The sequence below is a fragment of the Cupressus sempervirens genome, chromosome 5 (assembly GCF_028749045.1).
Source record: "Cupressus sempervirens isolate cs-2001-9-10 chromosome 5, ASM2874904v1, whole genome shotgun sequence".
Classification (NCBI taxonomy): Eukaryota; Viridiplantae; Streptophyta; class Pinopsida; order Cupressales; family Cupressaceae; genus Cupressus; species Cupressus sempervirens.
The window spans coordinates 962,093,660-962,115,782 of NC_143122.1; the positions used below are offsets into that span (position 1 = coordinate 962,093,660).

The window sequence follows — 22,123 nt, forward strand, 5'->3', positions numbered from 1 at the left end:
AGGAACAAAGGAAAGGAATCAAAGGACAACAATGACACATCTGATCAGAAAGGATCAAGTACACCTTAGTATAGAGGTGATCCCATCAAGTAAAAAGGTGCTAACCAAAGGATAATTGTTGAGATATTTTAATAAAAAAATTATTTAAATCTCTTAAAAAAGTATTCTTGGCATGCTACTATAAATCCTCTAATAGGGTGCTTACTTCATTGTAAGTTAAAGTCCCTTTACCAGGCACATTTTTAGCAGGGTGTTTAAATCCTTTAACAGGGTAAGATCTAACAATCTCTTAAGCCTTTAATAAGGTAGACCATTCATAGGGTAGATCATGTTTTATGGTCAAACATTGTAACCTTCATTGGATACACTTTATTAGTGCAATAGTTAAGATTTGTGGGTGTCATCCCCACCCCTTTTTTACCTTCTCCTTGAAGGGTTTCTGGGTAACCAAATATCCTGTGTCATACATGCATTGAATATTTTACTTTCATGCTATGAATTTATATTCTTAATTTGGAATTTCAGTTTATATGCATAGATTATGAGATGGATGTTTGGTGAGTAGTTTTAGAGGTTAAATTTTTTTAGTGTTGATTCACCCCACTCTTAGAGTTTACTTTCTTATTGTATTTTCAACAATTATTATTAGAGTTGAGTTCTCTAGAAAAATAGAGCTTTCCATCTTTGAGGAAAGATCTTGGAGATGGAAGTGAACATATTGGGAAAGACTATTGTGAACTAGAAGATTGAAATACAACTTACCTTACATCAGTTGAATGAATAAAGAAATGATTTGAAGATATTGCTAAAGAAAAGGAAGGAAATTCTTATTGAAGAGAATGACACACAATACCAAGAGATTACCACTATTGAATTGTTTGTAGATGGAAACACCAATGATTTATATACTACAGTTGTAGATCTAATAGAAAAGAATGGAACCCTAACTAAAGAGGTCAAAAATCACAAAAGAGAAGAAGAAGTTCAATTAGTATTACTATGTGAGGTGACCAAGCAGAAAAATAAAGCTAAAGAGGACAAAGTCATGGTTGAAGATGAAAAAGGATTTTGACCAATAGACTTGAAGAGAAAAAATCAAAGGTAACTAGGATTTCTAACATGCAATTGGAAACTTTGGGTAAAATGATTATTACAAATCATGAACTAAATAAAAAGGATATTGAGATCACAACATTTAAGTTGTAGAATGAACAACTGAGAAATGATCTAAAAAGAGAAAATGAGTTTGCTGATAGTTTCAACAAAACCTAGTGAAGCCATCAAGTACTTTGAACAATTGATGAGATCCCTTAGATCTAACATAGACACTTCTAGATTGAGTTACACTACTATAGAAGAAGGAGAATCATCCAAAAGTGGTGAAGAAAGAAGTAACAAAGGTAACAACTCCAAACCTACTTGTCCTAATTTTGATAAGATGGGTCATACCACTAATGTTTGCTGGAGCAAGACTACAAATCAGAATCCTAAGTAGAAGTTCATGGGTCATTTCCACAAATGTAATAAACAAGGAAATTAGGCACATGAATGTAGAACTAAGACCATAACCACACAAATATTTTAAGGATATCATTGTAAGTATTAGAATTATGGACATAGAGCACATGAGTGCAAATCCAAGACTAAATGGTCATCAAACAAATAGACAAATGCAAAGCACAATGGAAACTCTTATAATTGGAATTATAATAAAAGTCATAATTGTCACTACTTTCAAGAGTATAGACATGTTTCTGAAAATTGCATGAAAGCACATTTTAGAAGTGACTTTAGTAGATGGTGGAGTCAAACAACATGTTTTAGATGTTTGAAGACTAGTCACATAAGTAGGAATTGTTCAACAAGGTCAAAGGCACTAAGTAGTGAGTTTAAACAAGGCAAAGAAAATGTAGATGTTTAGAATGTTACATATGAAATGAACAAGACATGGAAGAGAAAGGAAGATTGCATCACATCAAGTGTAGATGAGATCACTTCACCCAATGGGTCAGGTGATCACACCTCCTCATATTAAGAAATTAAGAGGTATGTGGGACTAATATTTAAAATCATATATTATACATAAATTCCAAGGATTTATTTTTGAAAATATTATATATACATGAATAAAGATGCAAAGTGTTGTTAAGAATCAAGAAGAAATCTTTAAGTTTTTGTTAGTTTATGTTAGTTTTACATATACAAAAATTGTTGAGAAGAAAAGGTTAACCCATGCCCTAGATTTTCCTAATGTCCTTAAGCCAAAATGGATAACAATTAGGTATGGTTATAGAATGGACTGGTGAAAATCGCCAAGAAGATTATGCAGAGTTACAAGGTATCCAACCCTAGATCAGCCCAAGATAATGAGAAGTGAAGAAAAAGAGGTAATTGAAAGGAATACATGACTTGTATGGAATTAATGAGGGATTACAATAGATACAATTACAGATCCCTTAATTTCTTTTGTAGTAAGGATGATAGCGCACAAGTTCTATCAATACAGTAAACTCAATAGTGTACCATGTATTGTAATTGACATGGGATACAAGATAGTGAACCGAGATCACACCTATGACCTTGTTGAGTTGCAAATGTGACAATTGTCAAAAATTTGGGAGCTATAAGGAAGACCAAAAGTGCACAATGTAAATTTGGCTCAATTCTTGTATGTATATTATTTGATGTACATAATACATTTCCTACTTTTAGTAAAATTGCATGGAAGTCAAACAGACATATTGTAGTGTAAATAGGTGAATTCATTGAGCAACTAAGTGATAATTTTGAGTTAGTTATGACAAGCTACTTCAAATAATTCAAGCAAAGAATGAAGAAATGAATGAGGATACAAGTTTCACTAGTGGAGAAGCATTTTGATGATGTTTTATTTCTAGTTCATACTCTCTATACATATGTCCAAGCAATAGTCCCTAGAGTTAGATGGTTAAGACCATTTGGATATGAAATCAATGTTGATGAAGCCTCTCTAGAAATTACAACATTATTTACAGAACAAGTAGACAAGGAGACTACAACTTTTGGGAACTATGATATGGCTATGTCAAAAATCACCATGGACTTAAAGACTACCTCAATTTTTAGGAAGAAGAATAAGATGGTGAAGAAACTAAAAGAGAAATTTGGTGAAGGGGCAAAGGAAAAAGAAGAGGAAGATGGTGAAGAAGAAGACATATATATCCAAGCACCACTTGCCATCACCCAAGGTCAAGGAGAAGAGCAACAAGAAGAGGAAGTGAAAATTGAAGAAGGTGTTGACAGAGAAGATGCTCATGAAGCACCTACAGCTACTGAAAAGAAGAAAAGAAAATATAAAGCACCAATAGTAACAAAACCATAAAAGGTTGCAAAAACTACTCAATCTTTAGTACCTACAACAAGGGCTATCACAAGAGCCACTACACAAAGGCTACGGAAGTAGCCAAGCTAAAGAAAAAGAAAGAAAGTCAAGCTAGAAAGGCTAAAGAGTCTCAAAAGAGACCTAGGAAAAAATATGTTTCCCCAATTGAATCTAATAAAGAGAAGACCAAATTTTATGGCAACAACCAGTTTCAAGTGGTAAGTAATAGCTCTTTTTCAAATTTAGATAATCTATGTGAGAATATTAGAAATAATGTTGATTTATTTGGATTCTCTCACAATGAGTTTGAAAATCTTGAGAAGATTGAAAAGAATGAAGTTGAAGGGATAGTATGTGCCATGATGGAAATATTTAAAAAGGCTCCTCTTGAACTTGCCAACTCCATACACAAAATTTTGTATGATAGAGTTTAGTAGAAGTGACATTATTACTTGGATACTGAAAGAGAAATAAGAGAGACAACACTTGCATAGGTAATGCCATAACTGAGTAAGACCACAATGACAAAAACCATTAAGAGATATACTAGAAGATTTGTTCCAAAGTATAGGGAATTAAATATATTGTAGAATGAAATTGAAGATGTGCAAAAGTCCAAACAAATATGGAAGCTGACATATGGACTGTCAAAAAATAAGGAAGCTATGAAAACATCTATTGAAGTAGGCGAGGAAAAAGAAGAAGACATTGAACAAGATAGTGTTGAAGGAGGCATAGACATGAACATAGACACCCAGGCACAAGTTGCAGATGAGAAACAAAAGGAATAGAGTGTACTAGATACACAAGTTCTAAGTGCTAGTCCTCAACAGGAGACAAGTGCAATCATTGACACTATAAAGATTAAAGATGTTTCTGAGACTATACTTAGAACATCAATCCCCTTTCAGGGAAAGACTTGAAGAACATTTTTACAAGATCCACTACACAGCCTATGCTTTGTGATAATCTTGTCTTGGTAAGTGTTGATAAGATTGAGAAGATGGATAAGGCATCTATATGGGAGGAAACAAAAACATCAAAAAAATCTACACCCCTTTCTCAATTTACCATGGTACAACCACAATTACCTATTGTGGTGTATCATAGAAAGGAGCAAGAAAATTCCACTAATAGTGAAATAGTAGAAAGTGCTCCGGTCATCAAAGATGAACCTGCAAAGATAAATGACAAAGTTAAAACATTCGGTGAGCAGAGGGATGAAATTACAACAATAGAGAAAGATGGAGCACAAGCTCAAATAGTTTAGGATGTCACTCCTACACTAACAACACAAAATCAAGGTGTTCCTAGAAATATAGAAGAAGATAAGGACAAGACTGAAGAGTCAAGTTTGACAACAAATCCAGAGGAGCAATTAGCAATACAGGAACTGACATTATTAACAAAATTTGCTACATCTCCTAGTCAAGCTCTTTAGAGGACGAGTGTAGAAGCTACACCATTACAAAACTCAAGTCCAAGTCCAAACACATTTAAGGTAACATCATATGATGATGTGAGCTTAGATGAAGTGATTTTATTACCTAAATTTGATCTTGAAACCATCACAATTGAGCATATGGGCATTCTTCAAGAGGCTCTATCAAAGAAGAAAAATCAAGAACTTCTCAGAAGGGAGCATAGGTAGACACAAGCCTTGATTGATATTAAAGATATTTTTCCTAATGCATTTAGTCTACCCACTCCAGAGGAAAAAAAGCCAATAATTGAACAATTAACCAATATAGCGGAGAAGATTAATGACATAGACCTAGAAACAAATGAAAAATTACTTGAATGGTTTGAGAGAAAGTTTCAGAATAAAGTTAATGCAAAGATATCAAGTGTTATTGCAATATCACAAGTTGAATTAGCAACCATAATAGAGAGTGAAGAAGCTACTAATGAATATTTTCTCTTTGTATACCAAATTGTAAAATACGTACTCTTCACAAGAGAAGTTAGGAGTCATATCTAAACTTGGAGAGTATTATGAAAGCATCTGACATAAATTTACCAAAATCTCTAGATCAAAGTGAGAAACACTTCAACACCCTAGTTATTTCTAGATCCTATTGTATTTCCAAAAAATAATGCTATTATATCTTGTCATAAGACTCTCTCACTCTTAGATTATGAGATCGAGAACTCTTCTCAATCAAGGGGGAAGAAGAGTAACACGGTGATCTATATGTTGATTTGGGTATTTTCAAGGACTTTGTTTGGCGACAAAAAAATCTCATCCTAAATGGGTTTAAACTACACTTCATGAATCTAACTTGAGTATTCCTCCAGATATCTCTATACAGATAAGAAAATAAAGATATATAAGAAATGAGTTAATTTTATCTCTAATGAGTTCAGTTGAGAATAGTGTTGAAACTAATGCAGTACATGAGGCTCTCATTCAACCACATGGGAAGCATGCTACAAATGTTCAGCACAAGTCTCTATTTAAAAAATGTGCATGGGAGCTTGTTGATCTGCCAGCACGAATGAAACCCATTGATTAAAAGCAGGTTTTTAAAACTGAGTATAAGACATATGGATCCACTGAAAACTATAAGGGTACTTTTTTACAAAGGGATATACCCAATATGAGGGGAAAGATTACGAATAAACCTTTGCACCCACTGCAAAGCTCAAAACAATCATAACTGTGTATCCTCTTGTAATACCCACCCCTAGTTGACTTTTGATGTTGTATTGCCAGATTCTCTTAGGCCAGTTCTATGATTATGCTTTATGTTTAGTAGTACTTGGTTATTGGATTTGATTAGATGTCATTCATATTCAGTTGATATATTGATGAGCTACTTGATACTAAGTTATTGCATGTGTTCATGGTTATTCTTTCGATCATGATACATGCATGTTCATATTGCAATTTTAGTTATTTCATGATGATAATTAGATGGATAATTTATATGTTGTTTCTATGGTTACTTACCTCATACTTGCATGTGTATGGTGTACATGTATGTTTTAATTTATGTTTGACATTTCTGATGTGGTTGAGGGAGGGAGTTGTAGTAACCTACTAGTTGAGATCTACATGATGCACCACTTCCCACCATTGCCTGTTTAGTTTAGATTATATGTGTATGTACATGCTCTGATTTTATGCAGATTGTAGGCATTGGGAATCGACTTCCTTGAATTGCTAGAATTAGCATGCCCTATTACAGTATCTCAATGGTAAAAGAGGGGAAATAATTCTTGAGTCCAAATCCTAGCACTAAGCCAATTTTCCTAGAAATTAGGATAGGTATCTGAGATATTTACCCTTTAAAATTCATAAAGTGATGTGAATTCATGATTTTGACAATTTAGTTTGATTTAGTATTTTGTAGTTTATAATGGGTTTTCGTATTTAGTTTTGTGGGTCTATTGTGATTTTAAGTTATAATTAAATCAAATCAAGAAGATAATTTAATGAAAATTTTATAAAGACAAATCAATAGTTAATTATATTTAATTAAATGAGAAATTAATTAAATAAAAGAATTAAATTTAAAAGATTTAATTAAGGTTATAATTTTGGCATAATCATATTTATTTAATTTAATAATAATATATTTAAGAGTTTCATTTTTATAAGAAACTCTACATATTATTATTAGTTAAATTAATAAATATTTTTTAAAGATGTCTTGTGACTTAATAATAGAGAGAATGGGAATTGAATTAATAAAGTTATTTTAATTAAATTACTAAAAGGTTGCACTTGAAAATAAAAATAAAATAAAATAATTAAGTAAAAGGTTTTGAATGATCGCAAAACCCTAACCCTAATTAGGGAAAACTCGTTATTAAGAAATTAGAGCTCATTTCTCCACACACAAGTTTGGAGGAGCCAATTTTTGAGAAGAGGGCTTTTGGAGAAAGGGAATTGCATGCAAGTTCTGTGCATTCAAACATTAGCATTAGATCCAGGTAGGATCTTCTTGAGTTTTACACAGTGACTCCTCTATTGAATTTTATGTCTTCTCTATATTTTTTGTGGCTCTATATTCAAAATTCCAATTGGGTTGAAACCCTTGTTTCTGTAATTATTATTTTTTCATTTCAAAAATATTTGTAAATAATTTGCGATTGGAAACCTTGTTTGATGAATTTGAGGATTTGTATTTAAATTCTTATAAAATTCAGGATAGGGGTTCTAAAAATATAATCTTGTTTTAATTACTAAATTTGATTGTTTAAATTTTGTTGCCCTATCAGATTTGTATTAGAAACTTATTAAAAAAACAATATAAAATATTAATATTACCACAATAATTGGTAATTACTATGGTAATTACATTATTAAATAATAAGGATTAAATAATTACCTCTTAAGGGGTTTAATGTCACTTTAAGTAGACTCTAAGCTTATGACCTGTTTCAGAGGGAATTTAAACTTCTCCATTTGGAAGCATTTACTTGATCTATGGGCACTCTAGTTTCTCTTCCTAGTATCTGTATTGGAGTCTACAAGATTAATTTTGACCTCAGCATTGGGGGTTTTCTTGATTCTTTTTTTATGGCTAGGTCTTGAGCTAGTGCCAAAAGACGATTGGGTGGTAGCAATAGAATGATGGTTAACTACGAGTGGTGGATTTTGGAAAAGATGATGGGTATATAAAATATTCATTAAACCCTTGTGGATGAGGTAAAAGGGTTTTCCCTCCTTCTTTCTCCTCACCTTAAAAATACTATCTTCCAAAGAGTTTATCAAAAGGAATAGAAAAGAGAGTTGATCCAAATTTGTAAAGTGGTTGAGGATGGGGAAATGGTAAAAATATAGTACCCAAAACCAGACCTCCAGAGTGATATATCTCATAATAGCATAACATATTACATCCTAGGGCTTATGGAGGTGTTCCCTAGAAATCCCACCTTCTATGTGGACTAATTCTTCATTAAATTCGAATAATTTTTGAAGGTTGGTTTCATCATTCACATGAGTTTATTTGTCCCAGTTCTTGTCACCCTTGGCAAACCCACCAACCTTAGCAATAAGCTCCTCAGTGATTTCAAAGCTCATCCCATTGACAGTCACTCTTGTGTCATTCCATGAATTGAAGTAATGTGTTGAGATATTTTCCTTATGTTTTATCAACCCTTTCATAAAGGGTAACAAGTCATCCTCTTGCAGATAAACAATTGCCACTTCACTCTTGTGAATATACTCCTCCACTCCCACAAGTTCAATGCAATTGTTGGTGCACATACCGCCACCAAACTCAGCCACTAACTCTTCATATTTTTCACCAACTCCTTTGAATTCATTGACATTAGCAAGTTACAGGTGAGATTTTTTAGAAGTTAAGTAAAATATACTCAAGATGACAATGAAGAGGCAGGAGAAAGCTATCATAAGGCCATAAGATTTTTCAAAGCCCAAAAAATCTCTTTCCCTAGTATGTGTGAGTAGTCTCTTTCTTTCCATAATCACATGATGCCAACTATAATGTAGTGGGGTATGAGCGAGGTGTCATTATTGTCTTTTACAATCAATTTTTTTATTCTAAGAAAATCCATTACCTTCATCCTTTTGTGAAAATAAATAATATTTATGCTAAGGAGATCATAAAAGTGAATTTAGATATAATCTTTCCAAATGTAACCTTTATGAACCCTTTTTCTTTCCCACTCTCATTGAAACTTTAAAATGCACCACTTGGTGTGATGATTCATCTAATAGTGGTAGAAGTACTTTCATGTTCCATCAATGGTTTAGTTGATGATGTAATTAGGCTGATTTCATCCCATTTAGTTAACCTCAAGACGCTATGTCTAAAATTAGCCAGCTCATCTGCCACACCATTAACTTCATAGTAAATATGGTCCACTTGGATTTCTTGGCATTCTTCAATGATCTTGCAAATTTCCTTTATTATTACCTTGATCTCATAATAACTCTGACTGACCCCTCTAATAACATTGATAATTAGTATTAAATCCCCCTCAACCATTAGTCTATTAATTATGCACTTCCTCATGAGTCTCAATCCCCACAAAAGAGCCAAGGCTTTAGCTTCATTATCTGGGCCACCATAGTAGTTTCCTAAAATAGCCATAACCATTTACCTGAAGCATTGCATAAAGCACCCCCATCAAAAAAATTTCCCACAATGGCTGATCCATCAAAATTAATTTATCTATTTCTATTATTATCTTTTCAAAAAAAAATGTTTGACAAACTTAGTATATATTTAGCTTAATTACTTTTGGGTTCTCTAGCAGAGTGTTACACCTCTAGCTGGACAAAAGGGTTGGAAGCTCACCATATGGGTGTCAAGAGTGCTTTCCTAAATGGTGATCTTATAGAAGTCTACATGGTCTAGCCTAAAGGTTTTATTGATGATAATAATCCTCTCAAGGCATGTCATTGAATAAAGTCTTGATATGGGATTGAACTAGTAGCTCAGGCTTGGTACATTGAACTAGATGGCCACCTTTTGCAAGATGTTTCTATTTGTAACCTGTCTAATCCTAATTTGTATATCAAAAAGGTTTGAATGAAGATTGTTATACTTATTTTGTATGTGGATGATCTTATCATTACAAGGACTTTAGATACTCTCATTTATATTGTCAAGCATGAAATAAATAAAGCTTTTGATATGACTGGCTTAGAGCTACTACATTATTGGATTGGCTTAATGTTTTGGCAGAGAAGGCATTATATTTTTTTTCTCACATGAAATATACCAAGGCACTCCTAGAAACATTTGGGATGATAGATTGTAGGCTTATGTCTACTTAATTGGAACATGGTTTACAACTCTCTCACTTCTAGGATTCACCTCATGTAGATGCAACTCGCTATAGAAAACTTGTTGGGAGTCCCATTTACTTGATGTATACTGAGATAGATGTATGTTTTCTTGTCATGTATCTATCCAGGTTTATGCAAGAGGCAAAGCAATGTCATTGGGTGCAAGCCAACTTTGTTTTGAGATATGTCAAAGGTAGTCTTGAGTAAGGTTTGGAATATAAACACAACGATAAATTCTTCTTATAGTGTTATGTAGACTCAAACTATGTTGGATCTCTAGATGACTGCAAATCAACATGATGATACATCTTTCATTTTGGATGTGGCTCTATGTGGATGTGTAAAAAGAAATTTTTTACTTCTCTTTCATCCACAAAAGTTGAATATTGTGTTGCACAAGAAGTAGTATGTGAGGCGATATGGTTACATCACATCCTATCCAATATGAAAATTTCAGAGGATTAACCATCAACTCTATTTTCTGATAATCAAGGTGTATTAAAACTTGTCAAAAGTCTTTGTTTTCATGAATGGAAAAAACATATTGAGGTTGATTATCAAATATTGTGTTATTTATCTTCTTTGTTTTACCCTATTTTGCCCCTATTTTCAAATTATATAGTACATAAAGAGATTCTATAGCACATAAAGAAATCTTGATCATTTTTATAATCAATCTTATAATCATTCTAATTAGAATTGATTTTGGGGAAAAATTAACAATTCAGTTTCCCAACACTCTGGCATGTCTCTCCTTAGAAATTATTAAAAAATGATACATTAGTTTAGCTATCATTACTTAAATTTTTTTAAAGTGAAATTTGAAAACCAAGAGTGTTTGAGAGGTCAGACAAGAAACATCATAAAATATCATGTACAAAGCAATAAAGAATGAAAATAGAATGAATTTTAATCTTCAAAGTATAGGGTGAGAATGAGTGAATCTCATTTTTGAAGGATGGAAGAATTGAATGAAAAAATGATCAAAGAATTTGTACAAGAACAATGGCAATACCTAACAAGTAAATTAGAGGCAAGGGCCAAATGTTGTGCATGCAAGAACTTCTGCACTCTAGGTCAAAATGGGCACTGATCTTTTATCGACAACTTTAAATTACTAGCCAATCTGGTAGAGGAGAAGTGCTTTTTCTTTCCTAGATGGAATGAAGTACACTCCATTAAAAAGGTTTCCTTAAGACTTCCACAACCAACTCTTCCCATCGAAGCTCTCACACCATGTCACTTGCTGCTTGTACTCCTTGTTGGGGGCCAAAAAGTGATTGCCTTCACTTCTGATCATAGGCTTCACACTCCCTCTGATGGCATATATACCCCATGCCTCATAGTTGTTGTTTGCAACATGTACATCCCAATGTTAGTATCTGAATAGAGAAACAAACCAAATCATGTCAGTCAATAGTAGATGTGAGCATTGCATATATGATTTCAAGAGGCAAAGAAAATTAAACTACATGCATGATGTCTAGAGGCAAAGAAAAATAAAGATATTCTTAGAAAAATGTTGAAATTCCTACTCTCTATACCAGTTTGGTCATAAAAAAAAAATCTATAGAAAAACAAAAGAAAATTAAACTACATGCATGATGTCTAGAGGCAAAGAAAAAAATCTTTATCCTACTCTCTATATCCATTTGGTCATCAAACATAAATCTATAGAAAATCAAAAGGTTGAAATAAAAAACTAGGTAGTGAAATATATGTATAGATCCATACCCTATCTCTAAAAAAGGGGAAGCACATTCTGCCGTGTTTCAATAATGTGAATATGTACAAATTAATTTAATTCTTACTAAACATGAAGATAAATTAATTTATTTTATGTTAATATGTATTAAACATCTAACTTACTATATATATTAATGTAAAAGAAAATTAATCCTGTCATGCTCTTGGCATAATTAAATGTAACTAAAATTTATTAAATAATATTTCTATAAATTACTTATTAATATATTATATTAAACATACAAAATTAGCGAGGTGAGGTCTAATTGGGTTTTGTTTTTAATGTGGAGGAAGAGGTTTATTTTTCACTTGCATTGGTGAAGATATGGTGGGGTGCTATTTTTTGTAAAGAGAGGAGTTCAATGATCATAAATGTAATCAATGTGCAAAGAGGGGGATTTATTTTTCTCTACACTTGGTGTGAATAATTTTTTTTCCATGGGAGGATCTTTTATTCTTCTTATACTTCTTTTGGTTGGAGGAATAATTTTTAGATTTTGAGTACTTACAGAGTGTCTTTTTTAATCAAAGGACAACATTTCATTTTTTATGTATGCATTCATACCATGAAAAAATTCATGGTTTTAAACATCATAAGTGATGGAGATAGTACTTATTAGTTTCTATCTAAGTGAATGCTATTGATTTATTCTATGAAAAATAGCCAACTATCATTATGACATTGATAGTGAATTACAATAAGTTCGCTTGCTCTTGGATACATGAATTTGAATGTATTGTTGGTTTGACATCAATATCCTAATATAATTTGTAATATTTTACATCTCCTATACAATAATGTAGTGATTTTATCAAATACATCTTCATAACAATATTATCAATAATAATATCCATGACATTTTTTGTTTATAGGTGCACTATTTTTTGATTAATTATTTTAGGAGGTAGTACTTAATCTATTAAAATATGTTTGCATTTAAACTAAGAAGGTTATTGGTTAATGTGGAATGCAATGTTAATTTGACAGTAGATGGACAATTATTTCTCTTGAGCCAGGGAGAAATTGCATGAGCATTAGCATTATAAATATTTTTGGTATAGCTAAAATGAATGGGAACCATTCAAAGAATAATTAGAAATGTATAGAGATTCTCAGGCTCAATCAAATGTTTTCTATCTCTAATATTTGCATTTATAGTTCAAAAACATTTTGGGTGTTTGCATTGTTGTTAATATCAAAGTCATTTTATTTTAGCTATTATTTAATGGTTATATCTTTGAAATTTTTTTATTAAGGGTTTAATGATTTCCTTTTTCAATTAGTGCATTGTTCAAAACCCATTTATTCTTGGGTATATGATTTTATTTTATTTTTTAATTTAAACTCAATAAGGGATTGTTTGTACGTACATTCATCTTCTTTTATTGACATCATTGTGCATGATAAATTGACTACTAACTGATTATTTATTGACCTAAGCTACTAAGTTATATGTAAACTTAAATTAATGTTATTCTCCAATAACATCATCTACTTACAACTTTCAACATTGATAGCCTTTAATTTTATTATGTTGGAAAATAAACCAAAATAGATAAACATAGTATATGTTGGCTAAATCTAATTTAAAAAACCTTATTTAGTTGGCAAAACAATCCAATTACTGTCATCACTACTGCATTATATGAAACCTTTTTATTCTCATTTATTTGAGTACACTTCAGTTACCATTGGTACTGTTGTCATCAATCCTTTATGTAGTCAATATTTAAGATTTTGAATTTAATATATATGAAGACTGTGAGTATTGTCTAAATCTATAATAGAACTCTTCAAATATATCAATGGACACAAGACAGTTATATGACTATATTAATATATTGACATATTGCACATACCAAAAAATGAGGTTTGCTCATGTGGATAACCTCCCTATATGTATGTCACAAGTAGAATAAGGTTTCAATGTATCTGTCCCACATTTAATGGAATGATCAACACCCATTTATTGTTTTAGTTTAAATCACCATAAGGTGCACTTTAGAAATAATATAATTTAATATAAAATAAATTTGTAGTACAGAATATACAACATAAATAAAATTAATCAAAATAGCTTTCATGCCCAATGCTTTTAGGAAAGAATTTTAATCTTTTAATACAGTGCGAGAATGAGTGAATCTCATTTTTGAAGCGTGGAAGAATTTGAGTGAAAGAATGATCAAAGAATCTGTACAAGGACAGCACCGAGACTTAACAAGTAAATTAGAAGCAAGGGCCTAAGGCAGTGCAGGATAGAACTCCTGCACTCTGGGTCAAAATGGGCACTGATCTTCCATCGGCAACTTTAAATTGCTGTCCTGTCCGGTAGAGGGGAAGCACTTTTCCTTTCCCAGATGGAACGAAGTATGCTCCGTTTAAAAATGTGTCCTTCACAAATTTCCACAGCCAACTCTTCCCATTGGAGCTCTCGCACCATGTCACCTGCTTCTTGTAGTCCTCATTGGGGGCCACAAAGCGATTGTCTTCACTTCTGATGGCAGGCTTCGCACTCCCTCCAATGGCGTATATACCCCACACCTCATAGTTGTTGTTTGCCACATGTGCATACCCATGTCGGCACCTGAACAGAGAAACAAACCAAATCATATTAGTTACATGAGTTGTTGGCGGTAGTTAGTAATTTCTGTCATTAAAAGCAGACAACCAACCCAACTCAGCCGTCCACAGTCAACACTCCAGCCCACAACTCAGCCGTCTATCCACCACCCATAATGAATTACATAGCAAACACTCTGCCGTTCCAGCCGCCCATGTTTTTAATATATGTAATATTATATTTAATATAGTGTAATGTTTGTAAAATATGTTGTGTGTAGAGAATTCTCGTACCCTCTATAAATAGAGGCCTTATGTAATGCATTTGTGTAAGGCAATAAGGCATTAAAATCTGTTTTATTTCTGTGTATTTGTCTTTCTCTTTGCCTTCATGAGTTGGGTACTTGACTGTTGGAGATCGGAGTTTGCTGGTTAAACACGAGGAGTTGAAAGCAATTCAATTACCTGGGCATGCGTTCCAATAAGCCAGGTCCAAAGTGGTTGAAGGCAACAGTCACTCTCATGTTTGTATCAGCTGTATAATCGTCGCTATGTCCCAGAAGCATCACCTGTGCAGTACATAGAAGATTAGTTATTCGTCCCTGTGATTAAGTGCATCACCTGTACATATACATATAATCTTGTATCTTACCTCATCTTGGTGAGAGAAGCGGTTGTTAGAAACGGTAACAGCGGTGGAAGCGAGCGTTACATCTACTAGCCATCTGCGCAGCTGGAGAGGTTGTTATGATCGATCCAAATGTCTCGCGAAGAAACGACCAAAATTGCGTCTCCATCTTGAGTATCTATGGTCTCATGGCTCAAGGATTGCGAGAGGAGAACAACTCCAGCAGCACTTGGCTTGCCGTCATGGCTGTTCAAACCGTGGATGATAATGTTGCTGACGTTGAGGAGGCGTATGCAAGGCCCATTGCTGATGTGGACAATTGAGCCCATTGCGTCGATAGTCTTGTGGCTGGCCACGAACGAGGCATCTCCAGCTTTATCTTCATATCACTGGCGAAGACTATCCACAGAGGACCGTCGCGCGTAACTCCGTACCTGAGAGTCCCGGGCTGGGGACTCGCAGCGTTGTCGTCTGCAGTGGTGACTGTGGACATCTCTCGTCCTTTGCCTCCCTTGGCTGCACTTCCAAAGCCCACGCCACAATCTGCAAGCTTCATTCTGCTCTGTGCCCAGTTTGCATCTCTTCTCCAGCAATTGTCTACCATCATTGTATAAGGGCGCGGATGTAGACAAGGTGGCGGCCTGAACGATCACCAGTATCACGCAGGCAGCCATACAGAATCTCTGGTCCATGAAGATGATTTGTAGTGTTTGACATTGTGTGCTGGAATGAATAAATGTGATGCCCTATGAAAAATATTGATTCAATTCAAAAGACGAAGAAAATAATTAGGGAGCTTCACGACTGACGTTGCATGTTTCGCGTGAGCAGGTGTATATATAGACAGAGTGAGAGAGGCCTGCACAGATAGCAGTGAGCCGCGACAATGTATGGAGAAATTAATTATACCCACGCCGCAACCAAGACGCGGACATTTGACAGGCGGCATCCTCATATTTGTCCCTTCAAAACAACACCATGAGCTTTCCCTTATCAACTCACTCGTTCTCCTACACAATCCGCAGATTAACACCAGTCGATGGCGTAGTGAATACTTTATGTTTGCGTTCGGGCTTAGTACTCATGCGCAATTTTAGCATCTGCTCACATAAATGTCTGAGCCATTACTCTATTCTATGACGTCGCACGGGCGGCTCATTTGTGTTTCGTAGACTTATTCTACCGTCAGAAATTGTAGATTGGTCTTTTGGAACACCTAACATAAATCTCCGGGAGAGGAGATGGATCGAGCCAATATGAGCCATTTATAATTATGGGGTGAAGGAAAAACCAAGCAAGCAAAGATCAGAATTCATATATATATATATATATTTTGAAACAAATGAATAAAGTAATCACATTAGATACATACTAAAGAAGCTTGTGCGAACTGAAATCTAGACCATGATCACTTTTGCCTTTGATATTTACAATTGTGACAAGGGTTGTTGATTATTTCATTAGGAGCTGCCTGTCTTAAACTAGTCTATAATCAATTTCTTTAGAATTAAACTTTCTATATATATATATATATAATCATATCATTTTATTTTATTTAAGACCAATTACTGTTAAATATAATTTTACTTTCACTATTCATGGATAATATTAAACATATTTATAAAGATTGATGGTTAGATGCTCATATGATTAAATAATTATAGTAAAATACTTTTTTGTTTTTTGAAAACCTATATCATGTAAAAAATGGAAAAAATATGAAAAATAATAATTCAATTCTACTTCATTGCAATAAAAATAAAAATGATTAGTAAATATCTCTTGTTAGTGTAACATTTAATTAAATGTGTAGAAAATAGTAGAAATAATGAAGTGCATGTTTTATGAATACTCCTTTAAATGATGCTTCAATGGTTTGCCTTCACATAATGATTTTTTATTTTTATTTATCTAACATAGCTTGAATGTAGTCCTCTCTTAACATTTTTTTAGGTAGAACATTGTTTTATAACTATGAATGACAAATACTCTACCATCACTTATTTTTTTCTACTTAGAATAGATTTGTTTTGAAAAATGTGGTGGGAGATGAAAACTATTGATTTCAGGTGAGTTAAAATTTTCAAATCATTATAAAAGAGAAAATATAGGTCTAAAGTCAATTTTTATTTTGATAGTTCTTAGCTATATATGTTATCTATAACATAGTTTGAGTTCAAATGGAAATAGGTTTATTTCCATAATGTTTTATGGTGGGAACTAAAACCATAATTTTTAGCATTTTTCATAAACTAAATAATTATCTATAAAAAATAGAAAAATATATCAATTCTTATTCAGAATAATTATTAAAATTTATAATCCTAAACTTCATCCATTTCCACACATTTCATTAGTTTACTTCATTTTTAAATTCTAGATAATAATACCTGTTTTATGTCATTTAAAGTGAACAATTATACTTTGTTTAGACTTTTCCTTTATAGAAGGGTGACATGGATTTGTACTTTTACCTCTCAAGGAAAAATAAAAGTTTCAAGCTATCCCTTCTCAATTTCAAGCTCATCAAAGCTTAAAATAACATAACTGATTGAAAAAAAGAAAGATATAAACATAGTGACTAAGACTAGCTGCATGAAGGGGGTAGAAGCTACGTGAAACCTTTTGTCCAAGTTGCACTAAAAAAATATAATAAAACTCTTAGTTAGATTACAAGTATACTTTCCCAAGGCTTGGTTGATCCATACTAAGCATTCAATTTGACTATTCCATTACTCAAATAAAGTAAACATGGAAACATGAATAGTTGATATATAAACAAATACACTAGACAAATAAAATTTGATCTTTTTCAAATAAGAATTATCACACTATTTAAGATCTCATAATATGGTAGTCTATTAGAATAAGAACATAATATATTGATTTCTATAAAAACTGGGCTAAAACCTAATCTATTATATATATTTAAAAGTGGTAGATTATGCGATATAGATTAAAATATGATAATTTAAGTCACGCCTATTTATAAAGATAAGTAGGGAATGTCTGCAAACCTTAAGAAAGGGAATATAAACCTAAAATAAAGCATAAGGAGAAATTCAACAACCATTTGATATGAAAATGTATGAATTTGAAAAACAAACAACTATTTGCACCAAAAAAGGGGAAATGACTCTACACAACAATAAGGCAAGAAATCAGATACGTTAACATTGAAGTGCTAATTTTCATTCTTTTATGTTTCCTTTTATTTTATCATGCACAATTTAACCAATATGATGTTTTGACTTTTGGAAAGGGAAATTAAAAATGTGATGCTACGTATACAAGACTTGAGTGCATCTTCCAATTATTTTTAAAAAATTTTTTTGTTAAAGTTGAAGTTCAAATTTTCACTCTCTTTTGTTTCATTTTATTTTGCATCATTTCAGCTATACAATGTTTTGGCAAATGTGTAAGAAAAGAAAACAATGATGCACAAGGTTGAACATCTTTTAATGCAGACACTTTTCATGGAATAAAAATCAACCTAACCCTTCAAATAAATATACTAGCAAGAATCTATGTAGTTTTCTAATTCTATTCAAGTTCAACACAAGTGATCATAGAGTCTTTGTCATTCATAGTTATAAAAGAAAGTCTGATTAAAAATTGTGAAAACTAGACTACATTCAAGCTATGATAGATTAAAAGAATATAAATATTGTGGAGGAAAACCACCAATGTCATTTTAAGAAAGCATTTTGAAAAGATGCAATACATTATCTCTCCTATTTTCTACACATTCAATGGAATATCACACTTTGAAGATCTATTTACTGAACATGTTTTTTCTTATTGTAATGAGGTAAAAAAGAATTATTATTATTATTAATGAAAAGAAAATTGTCATTTTCTATAATTATTTAATCATATGATCATCTAATCATCAATCTTTGTAGTTCGATTTAATGTTAGATCATTGAATTGTCAAAGTAAAATTCTATTTAAGAAAAATTCGTCTTAAATAAAAGAAAATGATAAGATTTAACATAAATCAATAGAAAGAATATAAAGAAATTGATTATAGTAAGACATGCAGCTCCTAATGAAATAATCAACAACCCTTGCAACAATCGTAAATGTCAAAGACAAAAGTGAGCATGGTCTAGATTTCAGTTCGCACAAGCTTCTTTAGTATGTATCTTATGTGATTACGTTATTCATTTGTTTCAATATATATATGTATGAATTCTGACTTTTGCTTGCTTGGTTTTTCCTTCACCCCATAATTATAAATGGCTCATATTGGCTCGATCCATCTCCTCTCCCGGATATTTATATGTTAGGTGTTCCAAAAGACCAATCTACAATTTCTGACGGTAGAATAAGTCTACGAAAGACAAATGAGCCAACCGTGCGACGTCATAGAAAAGAATAATGGCTCAGACATCTATATGAGCAGATGTTAAAATTGCGCATGAGTACTAAGTCCGAACGCAAACATAAAGTATGCACTACGCCATCGACTGTTGTTAATCTGCGGATTGTGTAGGAGAACGAGTGAGCTGATAAGGGAAAGCTCATGGTGTTGTTTTGAAGGGACAAATATGAGGATGCCGCCTGTCAAATGTCCGCGTCTTGGTTGCTGCGTGGGTATAATTAATTTATCCATACAACTGCTATCTGTGTAGCTCTCTCTCTCTCTCTCTATATATACACCTGCTCACGCGAAACATGCAACGTCAGTCGTGAAGCTCCCTAATTATTTTCTTCGTCTTTTGAATTGAATCAATATTTTTCATAAGGCATCACATTTATTCATTCCAGCACACACTGTCAAACACTACAAATCATCTTCATGGACCAGAGATTCTGTACGGCTGCCTGGGTGATATTGGTGATCGTTCAGGCCGCCACCTTGTCTACATCCGCGCCCTCATACAATGTTGTAGACAATTGCTGGAGAAGAGATGCAAACTGGGCACAGAGCAGAATGAAGCTTGCAGATTGTGGCGTGGGCTTTGGAAGTGCAGCCAAGGGAGGCAAAGGAGGAGAGATGTACACAGTCACCACTCCAGACGACAACGCTGCGAGTCCCCAGCCCGGGACTCTCAGATACGGAGTTACGCGCGACGGTCCTCTGTGGATAGTCTTCGCCAGTGATATGAAGATAAAGCTGGAGATGCCCCTGTTCGTGGCCAGCCACAAGACTATCGACGCAAGGGGCTCAATTGTCCACATCAGCAATGGGCCTTGCATACGCCTCCTCAACGTCAGCAACATTATCATCCACGGTTTGAACATCCATGACTGCAAGCCAAGTGCTGCCGGAGTTGTTCTCCTCTCGCAATCCTTGAGCCATGAGACCATAGATATTCAAGATGGAGACGCAATTTCGGTCGTTTCTTCGCGAGACATTTGGATAGATCATAACAACCTCTCCAACTGCGCAGATGGGCTTGTAGATGTAACGCTCGCTTCCACCGCTGTTACCGTTTCTAACAACCGCTTCTCTCACCACGATAAGGTAAGATACAACATTATATGTATATGTACAGGCGACGCATTTATTCACAGGTACGAATAACTAATCTTCTATGTACTGCACAGGTGATGCTTCTGGGACATAGCGACGATTATACAGCTGATACAAACATGAGAGTCACTGTTGCCTTCAACCACTTTGGACCTGGCTTATTGGAGCGCATGCCCAGGTAATTGAATTGCTTTCAACTCCTCGTGTTTAACCAGCAAACTCCGATCTCCAACAGTCAAGTACCCAACTCATGTAACTGATATGATTTGGTTTGTTTCTCTGTTCAGGTGCCGGCATGGGTATGCGCATGTGGCGAACAACAACTATGAGGCGTGGGGTATATACGCCATTGGAGGGAGTGCGAAGCCTGTCATCAGAAGCGAAGGCAATCGCTTTGTGGCCCCCAACGAGGACTACAAGAAGCAGGTGACATGGCGCGAGAGCTCCGATGGGAAGAGTTGGCTGTGGAAGTCTGTGAAGGACACATTTTTGAACGGAGCATACTTTGTTCCATCTGGGAAAGGAAAAGCGCTTCCCCTCTACCAGACAGGCCAGCAATTTAAAGTTGCCGATGGAAGATCAGTGCCCATTTTGACCCAGAGTGCAGGAGTTCTATCTTGCACCGCCTCAGGCCCTTGCCTCTAATTTACTTGTTAAGTCTCGCCGCTGTTCTTGTACAGATTCTTTGATCATTCTTTCATTCAATTCTTTCACGCTTCAAAAATGAGATTCACTCATTCTCGCGCTGTATTTAAAAGATTGAAATTCATTCTTAACAGCTCTGGGCATGAAAGCTATTCCAATTACTTTTATTTATTTTGTATATTATGCACAAGAAATTTATATTATATTAAATTATATTGTTTCTAAAGTGGACCTTATGGTGATTTAAACTAAAACAATAAATGGGTGTTGATCATTCCATTAAATGTGGGACAGATACATTGAAACCTTATTCTACTTGTAACATATATATAGGGAGGTTATTCATATGAGCAAACCTCACTTTGTGGTATGTGCAATATGTCAATATATTAATATAGTCATATAACTCTCTTATGTCCACTGATATATTTGAAGAGTTCTATTTTAGATTTAGATAATACTCACAAGCTTTGTATATATTAAATTCCAAATCTTAAATATTGACTACATAAAGGATTGAGGACAACAGTACCAATGGTAAATGAAGTGTACTCAAATAAATGAGACTAAAAAAGTTTCATATAATGTAGTAGTGATGACGGTAATTGGATTGTTTTGCCAACTAAATAAGGTTTTGTAAATTAGATTTAGCCAACATATAGTATGTTTATCTATTTTGGTTTATTTATGAACATAATAAAATTAAAGGCTATCAATGTTGAAAGTTGTAGGTAGATGATGTTATTGGAGAACAACATTAGTTTAAGTTTACCTATAACTTAGTAGTTTAGGTCAATAAATAATCAGTTAGTAGTCGATTTATCATGCACAATGATGTCAATAAAAGGAAGTGAACATATGCACAAACAATCCCTGGTTGAAGGCAAGACCTACAACACAATGGTAAATTGTGAGCCTCTTATCGAAGAGGT

The 22,123-nt window shown here is 33.6% G+C and overlaps 1 protein-coding gene and 1 pseudogene across 1 annotated transcript; one reads left to right on the top strand and one right to left on the bottom strand.

The window, feature by feature from the left end:
* Positions 1-14,103: 14,103 nt before the first annotated feature.
* LOC149559153 (pectate lyase 1-like) lies at positions 14,104-16,013 on the bottom strand (annotated as a pseudogene).
* A 3,855-nt stretch (positions 16,014-19,868) lies between these two features.
* On the top strand, positions 19,869-21,339 carry LOC149559154 (pectate lyase 1-like). The gene is made up of 4 exons (XM_089831269.1): positions 19,869-20,331; positions 20,383-20,537; positions 20,621-20,724; positions 20,834-21,339. Exons 1-4 carry the CDS (start codon positions 19,869-19,871, stop codon positions 21,189-21,191), a joined length of 1,080 nt encoding a protein of 359 aa, XP_089687395.1. The 3' UTR covers positions 21,192-21,339.
* The last annotated feature ends 784 nt before the right edge of the window (positions 21,340-22,123 follow it).

Coding starts and splice junctions, on each gene's coding strand:
- LOC149559154 (XM_089831269.1), top strand. CDS start 19,869: ATGGACCAGAGATTCTGTACGGCTGCCTGGGTGATATTGGTGATCGTT. Junction 20,538..20,620: donor GCTTCTCTCACCACGATAAG/GTAAGATACAAC, acceptor TGTACTGCACAG/GTGATGCTTCTGGGACATAG. Junction 20,725..20,833: donor TTATTGGAGCGCATGCCCAG/GTAATTGAATTG, acceptor TTCTCTGTTCAG/GTGCCGGCATGGGTATGCGC.